The sequence below is a fragment of the Podarcis liolepis genome (assembly GCF_965112155.1).
Source record: "Podarcis liolepis genome assembly, chromosome: 3".
NCBI lineage: Eukaryota > Metazoa > Chordata > Lepidosauria > Squamata > Lacertidae > Podarcis > Podarcis liolepis.
Genome location: NC_139557.1, coordinates 80613103 through 80634338, shown reverse-complemented (window position 1 = coordinate 80634338; position 21236 = coordinate 80613103). Strand labels below are relative to the sequence as shown.

Sequence of the window (21236 nt, the reverse complement as noted above, 5' to 3'; positions counted from 1 at the left end):
TGACGTACTTATTTCAAAACAGCAATGCTCCACAAAGGGAGACAAATGCAATCTGTACTTCGTTTCATGACTCAAGGTGGATAAGACCACAATTTAAAACTATAACACTGACATATGATGCTAAACCATAACAAAAGTAATTGATAAGTAAACACAGCGCAGGAAAGCAAACAATGACAAAAGACTGATGGTCATGAGTGATTCATCAGACCAGGATTTTGCAGTTCCCCACCCATTTCACATTATCACAAATCAGGAAGTCTAGTTGTTAGACCAACATGAGAACGATAAGGGAATATGAGGAAAATATCACTTGGAGAAATGTTGTCATGACAAGTTATACTTTGGAAAGCTGTAAGATAGCAACAATAACAATTCTTGAGCCATAAGAAAGCAAAGCCGAATATCACTGTTAAACCCATCCATCTTCTGCAATCAAACAATTTTCTGCAGACTACATGCTTATGTAACCCTGAAGTAGTATTGTCTCATCATTAATGTGAATCACTTATTTGGATGCTTGACTTAATTAAGCTCTTAGTATACCTTATTAAGAATGTGGAAGTTTTTCAGAAAAGCTATCTACAATTTGGATTTTCTCCAAGACACCACACAGCTTCATAACTTGTATGATTAGCCTTCGGATGGAAATTGGTAAACCATTTGGTTAACTATCACAACAAATCATTATAAAAGAAGTCCTGCAAAATCAAAACTTTTGCTGTCTTAACAACTTACCCAAAACTTTTTTCAAGTTCATTAACCTCTAGCATATTTGTTCTCTAAATACAGGCTGTAAAAAGGGTGTTTTTCTTCCCATCTGCTACTAGCCCATGATCTATATTTACATCATTTCTTTAAAAAAAAAAAGAGGATGGTGTGATCATTTAAGAAGCATACTATAATCTCCCATATTCATATCCATTGTGCGAGTCTGTATGCACATACAATACATGTACTCGACCCAACTAATACTACAAATCTAAATGCTTTCTGGCATACTTTTAAATCTTGACTTCCATTCCAGAAAGCAGTTCATGCTATAGATTAAAAAAACGAAACAGTAATGAGTTTGAGGTGTTAAATTAATCAAGCTCAGTGGGAGCAGACAGGTGTTAAGAGTAATGGGGCTACTGTTAAGAGAAAAATGCACAAACTTCAGAAAGTTTTTGTGTGTGTAGTTAGTTTCTTGTCTACCACACAAACATTTTTGGCATAGAATTGACTGTTTTATGCATGATCATCAATTTTCTCTGAAGACCATGCATGCATCTAACTATAATCAGTAACTAGGAAAGTGATAGCTATTTTCAGCTTTTACATATCAATAAGGAACTGGAGAGCAATGTGCTATATAATCTCAATTGTTCCTTAAAGCAACTGCATCAAAGAATCTTGAAAGAACAATTGGGTGTATATAACTTTTACTGACTACAAATTGTTCTAAGATGACATTTAACACCGTGATTGTTTGAAGAATACTTTAGATGAACAGAAAGAATACTCTGGATGAATAGATTTGTTATCACTAAATCCCTGCCACGCTTCATCTCGTCTGAATGTTTGGCTCAGTACATCTTCACTTCTAATATGCCTGAAAGCTGTGCACTGAATCAATCTCTAACAACTGTGGATAAGCTGCTGGCAAAAATTTGCAGTATAAAATTGAAATTGGTGCTAAGGCCATATACGATAAGGGGTACCTGGTGAGGTGCAGTTGGTGCTCAGCTTTACCCAGCAATTCTGTTTGTTTCAGACATTCTTCCTTAGCTCTTGCTGTATCCTGCAGTGCTTGCTCCAAACGCAGTTTATATTCATTGAGCTCCACTTGCAATTTCTCTATTTCCTTAAAAGCACACAGAGCACAGCAAATTCAATTATAACAATAAGGGAAGTTATATACATCACAAACATTGTACATACATACATTCTATAACAAAAAAAATAATCAAAGGGCACTTTAAAGAAAATCATGCCTACAACAGAAATTGAAATGAGAACGAGAAAGACTGAGCTACTAATTTCATTATTTATTATTCAGTGCTACTAGCTTTAGATAAACTCCCCCAAACTTATATAACTACCTGTAATAGGCAGATAAATGCAGCAGTATCAGCAGTCATGCATAGAAAATAAGCCTATTAACATTCCAACACAATTACCATATTCTTATTAGGGTAATTAAATTAAATAAGAATCTATTAAGTATATCAAGGACTTTTTTAACAGTTTATGGCTGTAGAAATTAGGTTGATAGAGTGATCAACCTATCACTCTATCAGTCCTCGTCCCCAGTTCCCCTTTGACATTCTGACCCATTCACTCACACACACACACACACACACACACACACATCGAAAAGGCATTTGTTTAAAACAAAAAACAAACATAATTTGACAACTGTCAACTAAAGCCAAGACAACCTCATAATTCTACACTATAGGCATAAATATAAGCTCTCATTATTTTCTCAAGGGAAATATTTAAAGCGAACAGATGGGCTTTATACCATCCCCTCAAGATAAATCAGCTCAGGTTCTGTCGGACCAACAAAAAAGCATATTCCAACATAAAAGGACTTTTGCTGAAAATGGCCTCCCTCTACCTGCCAGATGTTTAAGCTTAGGGATTTAAGGCAATACTATGTCTGCTAATCTTGGTTGTGTACAGAGAGCAAACAGCTTCTCATTTAGTTTGAGCCCAAGATCCCAAGATAAAGATTTTAAATGAATTTCACCCAGAAACAACAAATAAATATGTGTTACACTTAAAATGCTAACTTAATGTTCTTTCCATATCCTAAACTAATTTTCATATTTAAAAAAGGATTCTGGATTACTATGGAAATATAATTTCTATATTCAACTCACATACATGAATAACTATGGCAAATTTATTTATTCATTTAAAGCATTTTCACCCTTCTATTTGGCCATAATTGTTTCCAGAGCTGATAACATAAGATCAATAACAAACAAGACTCTTAGGCTTATACTCTAAAGGAAACTGGAGTGATTGGGGTGGGGAAGCAAACTCAAGTCAGCAGTTTTTAGCCACCAAGTTCTTTCAGTTAACTTAAATGAAAATAGTTTGAGAGGAGCCAAAAAATGCTGGTCTCCTCTACTGCAGCCTGATATAGAGTAGCCAGTGCTGAAGGATAGTTGATGGACAAGGAAAGCACAAACTGATTTATCAACAGTTGATGGAGTGCCCTGCCTCCATTCCCCCCTTTGCTGTAGCCTGGTGGAGTGGCACCCTCTTATAGTAGAAATATTAAGTGGGTTACATCCAGTGGTGCTCTTCTCCTGTTGGAAGACTCTTTGATTGAGCAGGGGTTCCTATCAGCAGAAGGGATAGGGAGGCAATGTTAGACAATTCACCACCTTTTGCAGCCCACATCACTAAGTGGTTATCAGTTATGGTTGCTTTTAACAGTGATCATAACCCAGAAAAGAATTAAGCCCATTTAACCCCACTCAGATTATAAATATTTATGGCCCTATCAATAGAAGAACATGAACACTTCAGTTCATTGAGAACACTGGTTTTCCCAGCAACTACTATCAACTGTTGCTTACTGTATATTTTTGTCGGATCTGATTAGTGCAGAAAAATTATATATTGAAACCTTAGTTTAATAAAAATACAAATTTTGTGATATATGTATAAAACACTAAGAATATTAGTGTAATTCTAAGGCAGCTTAACAAGACTGTGAGAATTAAGATGTAAAATAAGCAATGCATTTTTACGTCACAAAATTATGTACTTATTCATTATGTTATATAATGTACTTATTCATTATGTTATATAAAGCCTCCTATGTCATATAAAGTGTTTACCTATTTTCAAATTAAATACGTTTTCAGTCACTATGTATCTAAATAATAAATGGAAAATTTCAATTTAATAACCTAATTCTATGCATGCTTACAAGCACTACACACACAATACATTTTTGTTAAATCTTGCCAGGGCAAATTCTGTTGTTTTTTTCTTTTCTACATAATAACAGCCACACAGCATCCAAAGTCTGTTGTCTTATATTCTTATAAGGGTTTGTTCCTTTGGGTGGAGGCAGTGGTAACCAATACAGCAGGTGAGGATCAAACTGGCCGGGGTAAGTTGACCTGTATAAGCAAGACTTGAGAGGACAAGGCAAAAGGAATTGATCTATACCAGTTGCATCCATATGAAGTGCAGTACCAGTATTGGTCTGAGGGTTGTGGAGAAGGGAGTACCGTATTTTTCGCTCTATAACACGCAGATTTTTGCTCCTAAAAAGGAAGGGGAAATGTCTGTGCGTGTTATGGAGCGAACGTGTGCTCCCTGGAGCCGAAAAATGAGGCAAAAATCAAACCGCGCTTCAGGGAGAAGGGAGCTCCGTGAGACAGGAAGTGGCAGTTTTCCTTCATTCTGCCTCAGGGTCTTACTGCCCACCCTGCTCTGTTTCGTTGCTGTGTTTGCTCAAACGGAACAAAGAGCAGGGAAAGCCCCTCCCCTCCAGGCAAGTAGAGAGGAAAGCAGAGCGTCCGAACAAAGAGCAGGGAAAGCCCCTCCCCTCCAGGCAAGTAGAGAGGAGAGCAGAGCGTCGCTCTATCCTGTCCCTGCTCTGGAGGGAACAATGTTTGTAAAGGGAAGAGAGATTACAGGTTCGGCTTAAAATTCTGATTTGACTTCCTACTTTTTGTTTTTGGAGACACACAGCATTCAAATATGCTTTCTTCCATTTAAAAGGATGAAATCCTTAAACAGTGTTTTGCCTGTAAATTCATGCGATCTGGAAGATTACAGTGTCTGTACCTCTTAAGGGATGGCAAAGCTTAGGTTTCGCTGCTAAATAGTTCTTAATGCAGATAAAATGCTTTCTTCTGTCATGCTGGTGGGAGGGAGAGAGAGAGAGAGAGAGCGCACGCTGGCTGGCTTGGGTGGGTGGGTGGGGGGAAACTTTTGCCTTCCTTTCCTCACGTTATAGCCCTCTCCTGCATTCTTAGCCTTCTGTGTTTTTCCTTCCCTCCCCACTTAAAATGTGGTTACAAAGCATGGATCCACATGGATCCTCAGGATCTTTGCATTGGGTCACCCCAAATTCACCATCAGAGCACACAGCATGTCCATGGCTACAGCCTGCCCCCCCAAAATCACACACCCATTGTTGCCTGGGGCTGCAATGGTGCAAAAACGTGGTTACAAAGCATGGATCCACATGGATCCTCAGGATCTTTGCATTGGGTCAGCCAAAATTCACCATCAGAGCACATAGCATGTCCATGGCTACAGCCTGTCCCCCCCCCCAAAAAAAATCACGCACCCACTGTTGCCTGGGGCTGCAATGGTGCAAAAACGTGGTTACAAAGCATGGATCCACAGGGATTCTCAGGATTTCTGCATTGGGTCACCCCAAATTCACCATCAGATCACATGTCTGTGGCCACAGCATGAAGCACAAAAATGATACGTCCACTGTTTCATTCAGAATATTTTTTCCCTTGTTTTCCTCCTCTAAAAACGATGTGCGTGTTATGGTCAGGTGCGTGTTATAGAGCGAAAAATACGGTAATTGTAGGCTATATCAATTGCACCTGCCTTACCAGGCTTCCTGTAGAGTGGAGTGTTGTTATTATTTATTGAATTAAGTGTATTGTTATTATTAACTGAATTTGTTGCTTTTTAAACAAAAAGTAACTCAAAATGACTTACAAAAAATAGCATGTACATTAAAACCAACATAGAACTAAAACTGAATAAAAGCGAAAAACACATTCATCTTTATAAAAAAAGGCAGGACTAAAACATTCCACCCACTGAAGGAGGCAACAGATAATTAAAGAATGAAGGCACGGTGGAAAAGAAACTGGGATACCACCAAGTGGGTTGTCATCCACCAATCGCTTGAAGGCTGGAAAAAACCGTCATTACGCCAAGAGGATTTCCAATTCCCCCCTCCCTTTCATTGGCAATTTGCCTTCTGATGGAGCACAGAAAGGAATACGGGCTTCCATACATTCTGAGAGCATAAGGAAAAGGAAACAACCAAGTGAAGGGAAACAGTATAGTGACATGACAGACTCCTGATACCTGCAGTTGAATCTATAGCAACTAACTGGGGAAGAAATAATAGCCTGCATAGGATGGACTTGGGTAGTGTCCTAGTGTCCCTTCAGAAACACCTTTCAGAACCTTCTCAAGTAGGCACAAGGACATCACCAAGTGGGATGTTCAAAAGCCAACCTTATTAATTCCTGGGTGGAAGATAGGTGACTAATTGCTCTGAAGCACTTGTTGGAGAATGTGCCTGCCAAAGGCTGCCTCCAAGGATGCATATACAGTGAATTCATGCTATAGTGTTTAGTGAAAGAGATTGGGTGGGTCCCAGTTGCTGTCCTGCATACCATCTGTAAACGAACATTGGTAAATCGCTGACCAGATAAGATGGGCAACTATGCCTTCAGGAAGGACCAATTTTAGGGAGGCGTAAACTAATGAAATAAAGGGTGTGAGCCACCAGGCCATGATGGTCACTGATGCCTTTTGGCCCATAGAAGTAGAGTGAAATTATGTGAACACAGATTCTATGTTTTGCAAAAAGGCTTAGTTCTTGCCTTGTACACTTTTGAGTCCTATGCATGACTAGAAGGTATCCTGCACGTTCAGGCAGTTGCTTTTAAGGTCAGAACAGGAGGTTGGTAATACTAAATCTTTCTGTCCGTGAAAAAGTTCAAAAGTTCCTTGTGATAGAAAGTGGTCCAAGTTCAGCTACAAGTCTTGCTGATGCAATGGTGACTAATACTGATGACAAGGCCAAACTTTGTCATAGTGTAGTCTGTTAGGCTCCCTCTTCTCCCTCTGACCATTCATTGTCCCACCACCAATCACCTGGCTCTGAGCCTTCTTCCCCTGGGGGTTCCCCAGCTGGTGCCCCCCACCACGCCTCTGCATCCTGCCAGTCCATGACAGTTGTCATTCCATGGGCATCAGAGTCTCTTGGGTCAGCCAGTCTTGCTTATATGTCATTGAGTCCCCGGACATACTCCACTACAAGGGAGCTGAGGTTGTCTTTCCTTCCACTTGAAGAGCTCATATTTTTGATCTGCCTAGGCAGATTACATGCTTTCTTGTTGTGATACTGCCTGCCCTTATCACTATGTGCTTTTGTCACAGTATTGGTACAAAGTGCTTTAGTGCTCGTCTTGTGGCCTCCAGTTCCAACCAGTTTATTACTTTTGTTGCCATCATTACTGTACGGCCCCCTTGGGGAAAATATTTTAATGGTGGAATATAGAATCTCAAAACTAAGTAAAATGCATACCATCAGAGTACTGTCTTGACTGGGCCAGTTCATTGCTATCAGTCTGGTTCCCACCCCCATAGCTGAAGAAATGGGGAGGTCTCAAAGAAGTTTGTTTGACACCCTAGCTGGGGTAAGGCAAAGAGCAAGTGCAATTACACATTCTGTTCTCACAGTGGCCAAATAGATTCTCATGGGAAGGCCACAAACAGCACATGAGCTGCAACAGCTAGTATCCAGAGCCATGCATTTTTTGACACTGGAGGTAATATAGCTATTATGACTAGTAGCCACTGATATAATGTCTGCTGAGGACAAGTGTCTCTATACAAGTCCGCAGTCTAGTTCCATGTTCAGGGAGTAAGCCCTTCTGAAACACAAATTACGGCGAGCAGACGGCATGTTAGCTCAAGTAACTAGGGACACGTCTCTCCACTGTGTCTGAATCTTTTCTGCTGGAGGAGAGGTTACCTTACATTCCATGGAATTGGTTCAGAAAGGAGTTTCCCAGAAAATGAGCTTTTACTCACCAAGTTAAACCAATGTTTATGTAAAGATCAATTTATTAATTTAATATATTTTTGCAGGATGAGAGGAACCCCGCCGCTGGGCCAATGACTCCTTCCGTTTTATTTCCTTCCAAGAGATAACAGAGCCAACCAACAGTTCCTGCTTGCCCACCCAACCTCATGTGCACAGCAGTGGTTGCACTGGGCACAAGGGGACATTAAAACAATCACCACCACCACCAATAAACAATGGTACTGACAGGTAATGGACCTCCCAACCTTGGCCCTTTGAGTCTGGGACCATGATGGGGACTGGGGGGAGGGGTGCAACTTCCTTTGGGGTAATGGAGATGGGCAGGAACTGCCTGTTTGCCTTCCTTTTGTTATTTTTTCCCATTTACCCACCTCTTACAATGCTTTCTTTGATCACAACCAGGAGTCATTTCCAAGCTCCTGCCTGCCTTCTGGTTTTGAACCCTGCTTCTCCTACTGGAATCTGAACCGGTCTCCCCCTTGGCTGCTGCTAATTTGCTAACTTCTTCTCATTCATTGTTTTATTTTAAATTGGTAGCTGCTGTTTCCATGCAAATGACATTACATGTCAATCTCCACTAGCCTGGGGCAGTGTTTAGCAACCAGTACTCCTATGAGGTGTTTTGTATATGCATTTACTCTTTTCTATGCTGTATGCCATAAAACCAGTACAATTATCAGGGGGAAAACCAGTACAATTATCAATGAATTCTGATTTATTTTCTAGTGCTAATTTACAACACCAACAACAGGCAACACACGAACTGGAGCTCATTCAGCTTCTTATCTTTCAACTGCTTACAGCAATACGTGTCTGAATTCTCTAGGCCAGTCTCTACTATGCAAATCTGATCATAGAAGCGGCAAGATCCAGAAGTGGCAGAACATTTCATTTTCCCTGTAGGTTGGGCTCTCCACTACAGACTTAATAATGTTAGGGCATTTGGCTTTCTTTCTTTTTCCAGGAAAGGGAGGTTCCTGACACTTGTTTGGCTGCTTATACCTAAAGTCTTCCATATTTGCACCATTTTGTGATCCCATAGCCTCTTCTTCTATGGCCTACATGTGACCAGTCACCAAAATTAGTTGCCTGGGAACTGAGGGGGCACCACTGCAAGGGAGGGAGGCTATGGGAAGACTCACCCCTGTGCACATTCCTCTCCATGTAAACTGTTCTCATGAACTGGTAGGCAATGGGGAAGAGGAACAGGAGGAAGAGGATCCCAGTGAGGAGTGTAGCTGGGGCTGGGACATACTGGCGCAAGCTGGGGATGGGGAAGGAGAGGTTGGTGTATGAAGTACTCACAGGGTGACGGAGGATGGCAAGGGGATGGAGCTCAGTGCATAGGAACCAGAGAAACAGAACTTATCACCAGAGCTGGAGTAGGCTTGGAGCAGGTGAGGGTCGCATGCCTCATCAAGGCCAGATGCTGCAATCAGCAGACAAAGTATAAAAGGGCAGCAGAGCTGAGGTGCTGTGTCTGCCCATGTTGATGAACCTTGGCTTGGGTGTTCCAGGATCTCTGAGACTGCTTTGTTCTGGACTTTGGACATGTGGATTTACCCTGGACTGGGGACTTGCATACATACTTGCCACCAGGTAGGCCAAGAGTTCAGGACAATTGTGCTCCCCTTCTTCATTTTCCTTGAAAGGGTAATAAGTAGTCTGCCCTTCTCTGCTGCAAAAAGGAATCTCTTTTGTTTGTCTGTGTATATGCCTGCCATGCCTGCTACTGGCTCCAGCTATGTTATTGGCTTATAGCCCCCAATCTATTGTTGCATTAGGATGCTATGTTCTCCATAAGCTGCAGATGTAGAAAGCTGTCTTATACTATGCCAAGCTATCGGTCTATTTAGCTCAGTATTGTCTGAGAAGATGGGAAGCAGTTCTCCAGGATTTCAGACCCAGTTACATCTGGAGATCCCAGCGATTGGACCTGGGACACTTTGCACACAGAGCATCTATTCAATGACTAAACTATGGCCCTTCCCTAAAGTCATTATTACTCCCACACTAGAATCACAGCAAACTTCTGGACATCATAATCACTTCTGAGGCAGATTCATACATGTCCTGGTGGGCTTAGGCCCTACTCCTTTGTTTACTCTGGGAGCAGATTGTAGGAATGCAGTTCTCACATTGCACCATGCCCTGCTTCCAACAGACAACACAGAGCAGTCTGCAGAGACTGCGTGCTATAGGGAAATAATACTGGTTCCAGTTCCAAATTGGTATTTTACCATTAGCTCAAAAGTTTGTCAGCATGTTTATGAGCCACGCAAAATGTTCTTGCTCATACTTCTCAATTCATTAGTATACAAATTCATATAGCTGCACTATCTCCCAAGTTAATATCAAATTGTTTTAAGCCTCTGTAGGCCTTAAAAAGATTACAAAAAACTTTGAAGGCACCTGTACTGACAGAAGATAACCAAATGATTTAAAGAAGCTGTATCTAGTGGTGGATTTGACTTAACAGAAAACACTTCCACATACACAAGGGGCATCCACACATTGGAGGTTGAAGGACCCTCTAGAACAGAACTGGATAGTGTTGAGAGCTGCCATCTCTCGATTAGCTTCCTTTCACAAACTCTACAAAAATGTTAAGTCACACCATTCCTGTATTGAATAATATTTTAATGGCTATTTATTGGCAACAGAGCAGTTTCAATTCACAGCACTACATGTTCCATAACATATATGTGCATTTTAATGAGAACAGGGATTTAATACAAAGCTCTGTAGTGCTGCCAGTGAAAATTGAAACTGGCAGAAAGGCAAAGTATAACAAGGGATTTCAGAGGATTCAGTATAAACATGTCCGGTTTCCTAATTTAGTAGTGGTTTATCCCAATATTAAACGCTTACTAATAAGGAATGCATTCTAACAGGTACCCAGTGTTACATTCCCTAGTCTGAAAGACACAACCAAGTAGTAAGCCTACAAATTGCCAATACAGTGGTACCTCGGGTTAAGTACTTAATTCGTTCCAGAGGTCTGTTCTTAACCTGAAACTGTTCTTAACCTGAAGCACCACTTTAGCTAATGGGGCCTTCTGCTGCTGCCGCGCTGCTGAAGCACGATTTCTGTTCTCATCCTGAAGCAAAGTTCTTAACCCGAGGTACCATTTCTGCGTTAGTGGAGTCTGTAACCTGAAGCGTACGTAACCTGAAGCGAATGTAACCCGAGGTACCACTGTATTACATGAGCAGTAACTTATTTTTGGATTTCTTATAAATTTCTAATTAATAAAAATAAGTTTTTAGAAAGGCAAGACAGAACAGAATATGTATTTTAACTTGTGTTTTTAAAAACAGTGTTGTTAACACAGTGGTTACTGTGTCTTAACTTTTGATGGACCACAAACAAATGTATATAAATTGATATTACATAATATATACACAGAGCATGTTGGTTAACACATGGCTTACGATGGAATATTTTAAGTACTGCATTGCTATTTATACCTACAACTTTCTTAGGATAAAAACTCTCTGGAAAAAAATACAATTTCTTTATTAGGAATAGTTGGTTTCTTGCCATTTAGAACCTATAACAACTAGTTATCACTACTGGAAAAATAAACACATTCAAGTTTCTAACAACAGCTTGATCATGGTCTCTTACCTGGTTTTTAATTTCAAGTTCCCTTGCAGTTTTTATTCTATACTCTCTGTGTTCCTTTTCTGCCTCATCCTTCTTCATTTTGGCATGATTCAACTGATAGCGTACTTCTCCACACACCTGTTAGATTGAATAGATAACAGTGTGTAGTTTCAAGATACAGAGCAGTATTTATTTACAAGGAGAGCTTTTGATGCCCTCTGCTGGTTATCTTCAAAATCTATTTTTTAGTAGTTTATTTTAGGGCTAAGTCAGACTTATATTTTCAAAGTAAAAGTGGTGCAAACTCACCAGCCTACATGGTTAAAAGCCTCCTAATCCTATGCTTTTTCATGGCTGTTCACAACTGCTCGCAGCTACTGTTTCCCCTATTTGCTACTGCTTTGAGCCAATTTCTTTCTGTATTTTATCAATCCAGATGATCCCAGCAAATAGGGGATCACATGTTGGATGTGATGTTGTCACTATCACATAGCCAATCATATTCAGCTAAGTGGTGGCATTGCAGAACACAACAAAGCTGCATTTCCTCCTTTTTAGTGGGTGCCAGTGGGAAAGAGAGGGACACACATTCCATTACTGAGGCAACAGAAATGACATCTCTTCATTGCTGTCCTGCAGTAGTTTCATTACTGTGCAGCACAGCAAGAAAGCAAGTGCTGTCCCTGCAGAATTGGCAATATGAACACATTTCCTCCCCACTCACCTCAATACAAGCTACAATATATTCATGTCCATGAAGTCTCTACTCTGAAATAATTGAAACAGGGCACTTTTCATGGAAGGGACATGGGTGGCGCTGTGGGTTAAACCACAGAGCCTAGGATTTGCTGATCAGAAGGTCGGCGGTTTGAATCCCCACGACGGGGTGAGCTCCCGTTGCTCGGTCCCTGCTCCTGCCAACCTAGCAATTCTAAAGCATGTCAAAGTGCAAGTAGATAAATAGCGGGAAGGTAAATGGCGTTTCAGTGCGCTGCTCTGGTTTGGCAGAAGCGGTTTAGTCATGTTGGCCACATGACCCGGAAGTTGTACGCCGGCTCCCTCGGCCAATAAAGCGAGATGAGCGCCGCAGCCCCAGAGTCGGTCACGACTGGACCTAATGGTCAGGGGTCCCTTTACCTTTACTTTTCATGGGGCACAAATACCTCCCAAGTGTTACAACTCAACCCTCCCCCCTTACATTTAGGCTTTATATTTGAGTTGCTCCTAACTGTGGGAAATACTGCGTTGTACAAGTATTCAAACATCAACATATTTTTTTTCTAGTACCACTGGGTGATATCTAACTTAATCATACTTGGAGTAGACCAATTTAAATCAATGTAATTGTTCTATTGATTTCAGTGAGTCTATTCCCATATGACTTGGCTGGATATCACCCATTATTTCTAATATGATTGCCATGTGGAAAGTGTCTGTGTAAATTATGCCTACATGCACAATACAGTATCTCTGACACCAGTTTTAAAAAATTACCGTATTTGTCGCCCTATAGGACGCACTTTTTCCCCTCCAAAAATGAAGGGGAAATGTGTGTGCGTCCTATGGGGCGAATGCAGGCTTTCGCTGAAGCCTGGAGAGCGAGAGGGGTCGGTGCGCACGACCCCTCTCACTCTCCAGGCTTCGCGGACCTCTCCGCAAGCAGCGGGAGCGCTCCCGCTGCTTGCAGAGAGTTGCCTGCATGCCGAAGCCTGTGCGCGCTGAGATCAGCGCGTCCAGGCTTCGCGGACCTCTCCGTAAGCAGCGGGAGCCAGCGCTGGGCTCCCACGGCTTACAGAGAGCTGCCTGTTTGGGGGCTGGGGTCGGGGGAAGCTCGGGCCTCCCCCGCCCCAGCCCCGCGCCTTGGGGGGAAATATTTTTTCCCCCTTTATTCCCCCCCCAAAAAACTAGGTGCGCCTTATGGGACGGTGCATCCTATAGGGCGAAAAATACGGTATACTAGCACACATACTCCTCCCCCCTGCCCTGTACGAATGATCTGCTGATTGATAGGTCAAGCGTAAATCTTTATTTTAGCTTTATAAACAAGACTATTTCCACCTTCTGCATTCACAGCAATGATCTACTGTCACATAGTACATGGACCAATTTGTGTAATTAATATGGAGTCTATTAAGAAATAGCTATTCTCCACAAAGTTTATTTATTGACCATATTTGATTGCTCCCTATCAACACAGTCTCACTTGGGAGGTTTTTGAGCAGAGGTTAGATGGCCATCTGTCATGGATTCCTGCATTGCAGGGGTGTGGACTATATGACACTTGGGACCACTTCCACCTCTACAATTATATGATTCTAACACATTCTGTGAGTAGCTTATGGAATAAAGAATAAAACATTCAGGTCTCCCATTCCCACATGTAGAAATGGGAAACTGTCACTAGAATTAGATCAGAACCTGAGGGACTGTCTTCTAATTAATAAAAGAATAAAAAGCACAGTGGACACTTGGGTTGTGAACGTGATCCATAAGGGAAGCACGTTCGCAACCCACAGCGCCATGTCTGCGCACACGCGGGTCACGATTCAGTGCTTCTGCGCATGTGCAAAAACCCAAAAGTGATCCATTCCAGTACTTCCGGGTTCGGCGCGGTGCGCAGCCTGAAATCATACAACCTGAAGCGTCTGTAACATAGCTGTCAACTTTTCTCTTTTCTTGTGATGAATCCTATTCAGAATAAGGGAATTTCCCTTAAAAAAAGGAAAACGTTGACAGCTATGCATAGGACAGAAGGAAGCTGCCTTCTACAAGCAGCTCTTGGTTGGCACTGGTCATTGCAACCCGAGGTATGACTGTACCACAAAGGATTTATCAATATACATATGCATATTTTGTGAACGAAGACCCTATCCAAAGAGTGCTGCGACAGTTAAATCATAAAAGTGTGCCCAATTAGCTTGCATAATGTACAAGGCATCAAACCACTCTCTATTTGTATCAATAACCACTCTCTATTTATATCAATGTCAGTTGATTACTTTGTTTTCATAATGCGTTTCTACCTTATTTATCTCAATATCATGACAAGCATTTTGTTTCTGAGCTTCTTCCAGCTGATTGGCTAAAGAGATCTTCTCCCTTGTAATCCTGTCAACCTGACCCTCCAAGCTAGCCACATTCTGAGATAAAGACATAACCTGAAACAAAGCAAAACCTTAATTAACAAGTAAAATGATAGCACAAAGCTAAAAATTGTTATGTTTCAAATGGTAAATACACTGCTTTCATAGACTGCTGAAGGTCAATGCACTGTTATTTAAAAGGTAGAAGAAGCCCAAAACCTAGAGTTTACAATGACAATACATAAACTCTTGCAAATGCAGAAAATGTGTTACTTCCGGGCTGCTTCACACACATTTTATTTGCTGAAATATAGAGGAAACATGTGCACCATGATAAATAGAGATAGTCCACGTCAGGGATCACTAATATTTTTGGACTAGTGTGAAAATTAAGTGTAAAGTGACTGCTGCTTCCCCGCTTCCACCAGACAACCACATGCTTGTCAGGAGAAGTCAGCTATGTTCTGCTGATCCTGATTGTGAAGATCACACAATATTGATTCCCCACCCTTTAAAAACTAGCTATGAAGTTTTAATGGGGGTGGGGGTGGGATGAAACAAGGCAAAAAAGGTCCAAAATATTGCTGCCTTTCAGCAGAGCAGAATGCATAAATGTTTACAGTCCAAAATGCTTATACAGAAAATGTTTAAAATACCAACGATGACAAGTTCTCTTTTTCTTTCTTCATTTCTTCACGAACTGCTTCTCGCTCTTCAGTCCTCTTATCTATTTGTATTGCTAATTCCCTTTCAAGACGCTCTCTCTTTCTCTCCATCTCCTTCTTAAGTTGTTCACATTGGACTAGAGCCTGTGGAAATGGTCATATTTTAAAGATTGAAATTAATAGCTCATTTTTTAAACTAGAACAAGACAAGATTTAAATCTGAAAAAGTAGAAGTGACAAGCAAAAATTCTAGATTAAACATTGTCCTATTAAATAAGTTAATATATGGCTATATAGAGATGCATAGTATATTTGAAGAATAGATATAACTTTTGTAAATCTTCCCCAAGAACCACTTGTTGCTCAAAACTGGACCATAAGAGAGATCCAATCACTATGACTGCCAAACAGAATTAGATCAGTACTGGACTATATGCTTAACAGGATTTTGCTGCAAGTATGCTAACATTCACTGTGAATTTCAGAGTACAGTGGTACCTCCAATTGTGGATAGGATCCGTTCCGGAGGTACAGTCGGATCCCAAATTTTCTGCAACCTCAAAACTGCTTCTGTGCATGTGTGCGTGGCGAAACCCGGTCAAATATTTCTGGGTTTGCTGCTTTTGCATCCTGAAGTTTATGTAACCAGAGAGTTACGTAACTGGAGGTACTACTGTACATCTCACTCAAAGCATGCAATGAAAACTAGACTCGCATGTCTACTCAGGTATAAGTTCCACTGATTTTTATGAGACTTACATCTGGGTAAACGTTTACAGGATTGCAGCCTCAGAAACTTACTTTCTGAGCATAAATGTAATTGCTGTACTCTTACCCAATGCTTTCTTAAGAGCATAAGCCTGGTTACAATCTCAGAGCAAGTTTAGTGAAGTTGTAGTCTTGACAAGCAAATCTTATTTTCTTTTGTGACACTAGCATTCTTGTAAAAACAAGCATTTCTAAAATACAGTCGTACCTTGGTTGTCAAACACCTTGGAACTCGTACAGTTTGGCTACTGAACGATCGAAAACTGGAAGTGAGTGTTTTGGTTTTCGAACGATTTTCAGAAGCCAAACATCCAGTGCGGTTTCTGTGGCTTCTGAATGGCTGCAGAACGCTGCTCCTGAAGCCAGTAAGAAGCTACGTCTTGGTTTTCAAACGCATTCTGTTTGAGAACCAAGGTACGACTGTAATTATTAAATGGGAAGGCAGGTATTTCTTAGCTTCTTTTAAACCGTAAGGAAAAACAGTAAGAATGAGCAAGAAGAGAAAAATAGCAAGCTAGAACAGGAACTAGGCAAATACTATATAAGCAAGGCAAGAGAAATGAATTGAAACTTCAAGGGAGCGGTATTTGCAGAGCTTCCTGTGGCGCGACATTTTCCCCGCTTCAGGCAATAAGAATAACACATTACCCACTGGGAGGGGGTTCCTAATGCCCACTGGGGAATCCCCATTTTTGCTTCTCTTTAGGGTAACCTAAAGCAAAGGACAATAGAGCTCCTATATCCTTTTAGAAGCAACACACAACAGGAAATTTTGGTAGTTACAGTTTATTGTGCAGAGGTAAAAATACCTTCTTGTACACAATTGTTCAAAATAAAGGAACTCTGAGCTCCTTTGCAGGCACTGATCCACTTAATGAACAATGTGATTCTAACCAAGACAGAGTAGAAGAACAGAAGCAGATTCAATTCTGTAAATGAGTCACTGGCTGGTACTGCTTCATGGAATCCTCAAGCAACTTATTCTGCACATGGCATCCTCAAACACTGTTTACATAATTTGATGAGCTTTGCCTGCAGCAGTTTCGTGTTTGTCTACATGTGGCCTTAAAAAAATAATAATAGCACAGGGTTGTTCTGAACACTGCGAAACAGGGTTTCATCTTGTCCCCCTTGTAGCCCCCTGTGTGCCCCTAAAATCTGCTCTGGAGGATAGCAACAGGAAGCTCTATTGTGTGAGTGAGAAGTCTTATGTTGCTGCCACAGAAGCATTAGATACAACCCTTGATAAAGCACAGAATCCTCAATCAGCCATTGGGCCATGTTCAATGCCTTGCTGTAAACATATAAAGCCCTGAACAGCTCAGGACGAGGTTACCTAACAGACCGTCTGCCATTGCACAGACATGTAAGATTACTTAGATCACTTGGGGAACTTCTACTCATGGTACTGCATGTTCTAGAATGTCATAGTACTTTAACCTGAAAATGGACCCCTCTACTCTTCAATGCTCTTCCCCCAGCCGTATATGAAGCAGCAACTATTGGTTGCTTCAAAGTCTTCTAAAGATATCTTTTTGCCTAGGCTCTCCCTGACCAATAAGATCAGATCCTGTTTTTATTTGCATGAATTCCTGTTTTTATATCCTTTTATATTGTTTTACTATCTGCCTTGCAGGACATTTTCGGGGAACAAAAATACTAAGAGTAAACTCTACACAAATCCAGAGTGGACTCCCTAAGACAGTTGGATAGTGTCCAATCCTTCTGGCAACTCCTGCTGGTGCCAAACATATTACTCTACTTTCCTTTGGACTATATCAGCGAGGCTGAGGGGGGGGGGGGAGGTCTTGTTGTCTGGGCAGCCCAAAACCTCCAAACACACTGCCCAGGTTTGTGTCCTGGAGAGGTCACTTCAGTGCTGCTAACGCAGCAAAAACAATGCGGGAGGCAGTAGTTATGGGTTACTGGTCTCTGCAGCCACAGCAGGTGCTGCAATTCTCCAGTGGTTTGACTTCACCCCGGAGGTGCACTCCATTGTCTCTGGAGACAGATGGATGCCAACAATAATACTGTTCAATGTTGCATTTTTGTTTTAAACTTATTGTTTACTATTTTTATATAGCACACCACTTAAGAGATTTTAAAAACATTGAATGATTTATAAATATTTTAAACAATCAAACCACAAGTCTTGAAACTGAGGTCAGTTGTATTCTTTTCAGAACTTATTTGAAATCATAGTATGGGAAAATATTTTCCCGTTTATACAATATAATCTTCTCCTTCATGAAAGTTATGTTTGATTATAAACCTCTCACAATTAGAGGTAATTCACTAATTACACAGCAGATGGCACTCATTATCAAGACAACTCACTACCATAAATGTTTTTAAAGCTGTGTAATATTATTCACACTGCACCCTAAAATAGATGATAAAAATTATTCACTGCTTGTATGAATTCTGAAAGCTTAGAAACCTGACCAACAGTAAGCAAAGTTCATAAAAACCGATTTGAACAAAGAGGACTTAATGGAGTAGCATTTCTAAGAAAACTGTAATACTTGCCCTGTAAGGAATATGAGTGGAGACTGTCTGAAATATGGCATTGGGAGGCAAAACCAACTCAACACACACTCTTTCTTAATTCTCAAGATGAATGAAAACCAAGACATATATTTCTGAGACTGGTTCTATTCTGTTGGGCACCAACCCCACAGATAACATATTGATGTAAGAAACTTAGTTGTTTAATTAGTCAACTTTTATAATACACCATGCCCATTTCCCCTCCATATCAAAATGTTATTTGGATAGGAAAGGAAACAAACATAAAGGAAGTATCGTAGTAATCAACATTTGGGGAGTGAGAGATGCAATAGAGGGGGGGGGGGACACAGACACTTCACTGAAGGATGGGCAAGAAAGGAAATATCACTTGATCTATGCCAGAGAAGCACAGTGATTTTTATTTAGTAGCATCTCTCTCTTGCTATAGTGCGAAGGGTTGCTAACTCATGGGCCTCCAGAAATTGGTAGGCTCCAACACCCATCAGTCCCAGCCAGCACAGGCACTAGTTAGAGATAATGAAACATCCAGAGAGCAGAGTCAGTCACTGCTTTAGTATCTAACAAGGCTCACAACCCCAACAATACCGCAAGAGCAGCCCTATCACATCAGACCAAAGACCCACCTAATCCAGCATTCTGATTTGTAAAGCAGCTAGCCAGACATCTCCGAGAAGCACAGTAGACTTGAAGGTAACTGTCTCTCTACTATTTGTCCAAGCAAGGGATAATCAGAAGCATATGCTTAGGCATGCCTAAAGTAGTGCTATTTTACCTTAGTTCTTTCCAAATTGGCTTCTTCCGTCATGTGTACAGCGTGCTTCACTTGTTCATAAGCGTTAGATTCCCTTTGCTGCATTTCACTTAGGTTTACTCTGACTGAAGAAAGTGCTGCCATTAGCTCATCTCTTTCACTGTTTTTAAAAAAAAGGAAATAAATATATGAATTAACCAAGGAAATAAAATCCACTTAAAATGAGTATCAGTGTTTCATTTTAGCAACGTTTTGAAACTTATATTATGATGTGAGTTCTCACGATGTGCTGAGTAGTAGTAACAGGTACATCACAATTTATGCAAACTGGGTAGCATTCCACCAGAACACAATATAGCAAACACACACAGTCAAGAAAAAAAAGTACATGAAGTTCAATGCATCCAGCAAAATAGAATCGTGATTATAGCAATGATAAAGAATGGATTCCACATTAAGCTACAGTATTGAATATAGGCAACTGTGTTGAAAATCTTTTCAACTCTAGAACAGATTCCCTAGGCTGTATAATCTGCAGCACAGAACAGGAAGTCTAGGATTCTTCATTGCTTCTGTTTTAGGACTTTAAAAGAGAGTAATATAAAAGGAATGCATACAGAATGTAAACTAAGGAATCAACTATTCTCTGTGATGTATAGCATATGTTTAATGGGGAGGGAAGAACTGGAATGAGCCACACATGCAAAGCAGGAAAATGCTTGTTGCCAATGATTAAAGCAATACTACCATGCACATTTTCAAATGTACAGTTCTGACCTAGATTATTAGATATGCATGTCAGAGATGGTGAATGGTTATTCATGCAAGCCCTCGGTCAGTAACTGACAGACTGATCCTATCTAGGTTTACAGGAAAATCACACTTATTTCAATGGAACTTTCTCTTGGGTTACCATAGAGTTATTACATTCAAGGTGCAATCCTATGTTAATGTGATTCTCAAAGTATACAGAAAAAGTTAACAATTTGGATTCTTTGCATTTAGGATGCCTCTCCCATCTTCTTGTTAGGTGTCCAGATGGACACTGGGTCTTTTTATGTAAAATAGGTTCTTACCCGCTAGAGATGTTGTATGAATACTTCTTGTTGCATCAAGGGAGAGAAAAGAACCATAGGTAAGAAAAATAAGCTTAGGGACCATAAAAACCTAGACGCACAAATATGCTCTCCGAGTCTGGCAGCCTGAATGGCTCAGCATTCCCAGGGTGGAGCAGAGATATCTGAAGTAACTCACCAGCAACCCTTCTAAAATCCTTTTCGTACTAGTTTTATGACTGATAAGCACAACGGTGGTTTGAAGTCCTGGAAATGGGTTTCAAGTCAGATGCAAAGCAATACACAACATAAACAAAGTACTGAAGTGAATTCTCCTGCTTTTGCTATAAAAGTTACCTGGCCACACAGAAATAAAAGCACAATTATGTTATGCTTCAAGGAACATGGTTTTGTAGAGGGCTAAGAAGGAAGAGAAACACCCATGAAATGTGTTTGGTCGATATTCTATCCAAAGTTTTCAATTTCTCTTCATGAAGTCTCCTCCGAGACTTCAGCAAACAACTAAAGCACACTGTTGTGAGAGAGGTGGAAAAGAAAGGTGACCTTGGAGAAAATGGATTTTGCACTTAATGGAGTTTGTGCAGAACCTCACAGCAAATGACACCCAAATCATGACTTAAACACTGTTAAAAAATCACCTTGCAATAATTTGTTTTAATTCAGGATTTAACTGTCCCGCTACTTACTTTGTTAGCCTTTCAATGGTTTGCATGTGGACATTTGAATGTGTCTGGGAAAGAACAGCTTCGTGCTGTGCACATTGTAGGCAAAGGCCACCAACTCTGATGGAACTACTTGCTGCACTGAGCAAATGCTGATGCTTTAATCTTCCACTCAGATCTTCACACTTTTTTTGAGACTCTGATAACTCTTTTCTAGAAAGGAAATGACATACAACACTATAAGCAAGAAACAAGGGT

General features: G+C 40.7%; 1 protein-coding gene across 2 annotated transcripts in view; it reads right to left on the bottom strand.

Annotated features, from left to right (window-relative positions):
* SDCCAG8 (SHH signaling and ciliogenesis regulator SDCCAG8) overlaps nucleotides 1–21236 on the bottom strand; it is a gene marked incomplete at its 5' end in the record, with an annotated part of 90900 nt that overhangs the window by 56491 nt on the left and 13173 nt on the right. For both annotated transcript variants that reach the window (XM_083496842.1, XM_083496841.1), the window contains 6 exons: nucleotides 1704–1846; nucleotides 11463–11579; nucleotides 14465–14599; nucleotides 15181–15333; nucleotides 19262–19400; nucleotides 21003–21191. In XM_083496842.1, the coding sequence (XP_083352968.1) occupies nucleotides 1704–1846; nucleotides 11463–11579; nucleotides 14465–14599; nucleotides 15181–15333; nucleotides 19262–19400; nucleotides 21003–21191 (876 nt within the window). The remainder of the gene's footprint in view (nucleotides 1–1703; nucleotides 1847–11462; nucleotides 11580–14464; nucleotides 14600–15180; nucleotides 15334–19261; nucleotides 19401–21002; nucleotides 21192–21236) is intronic.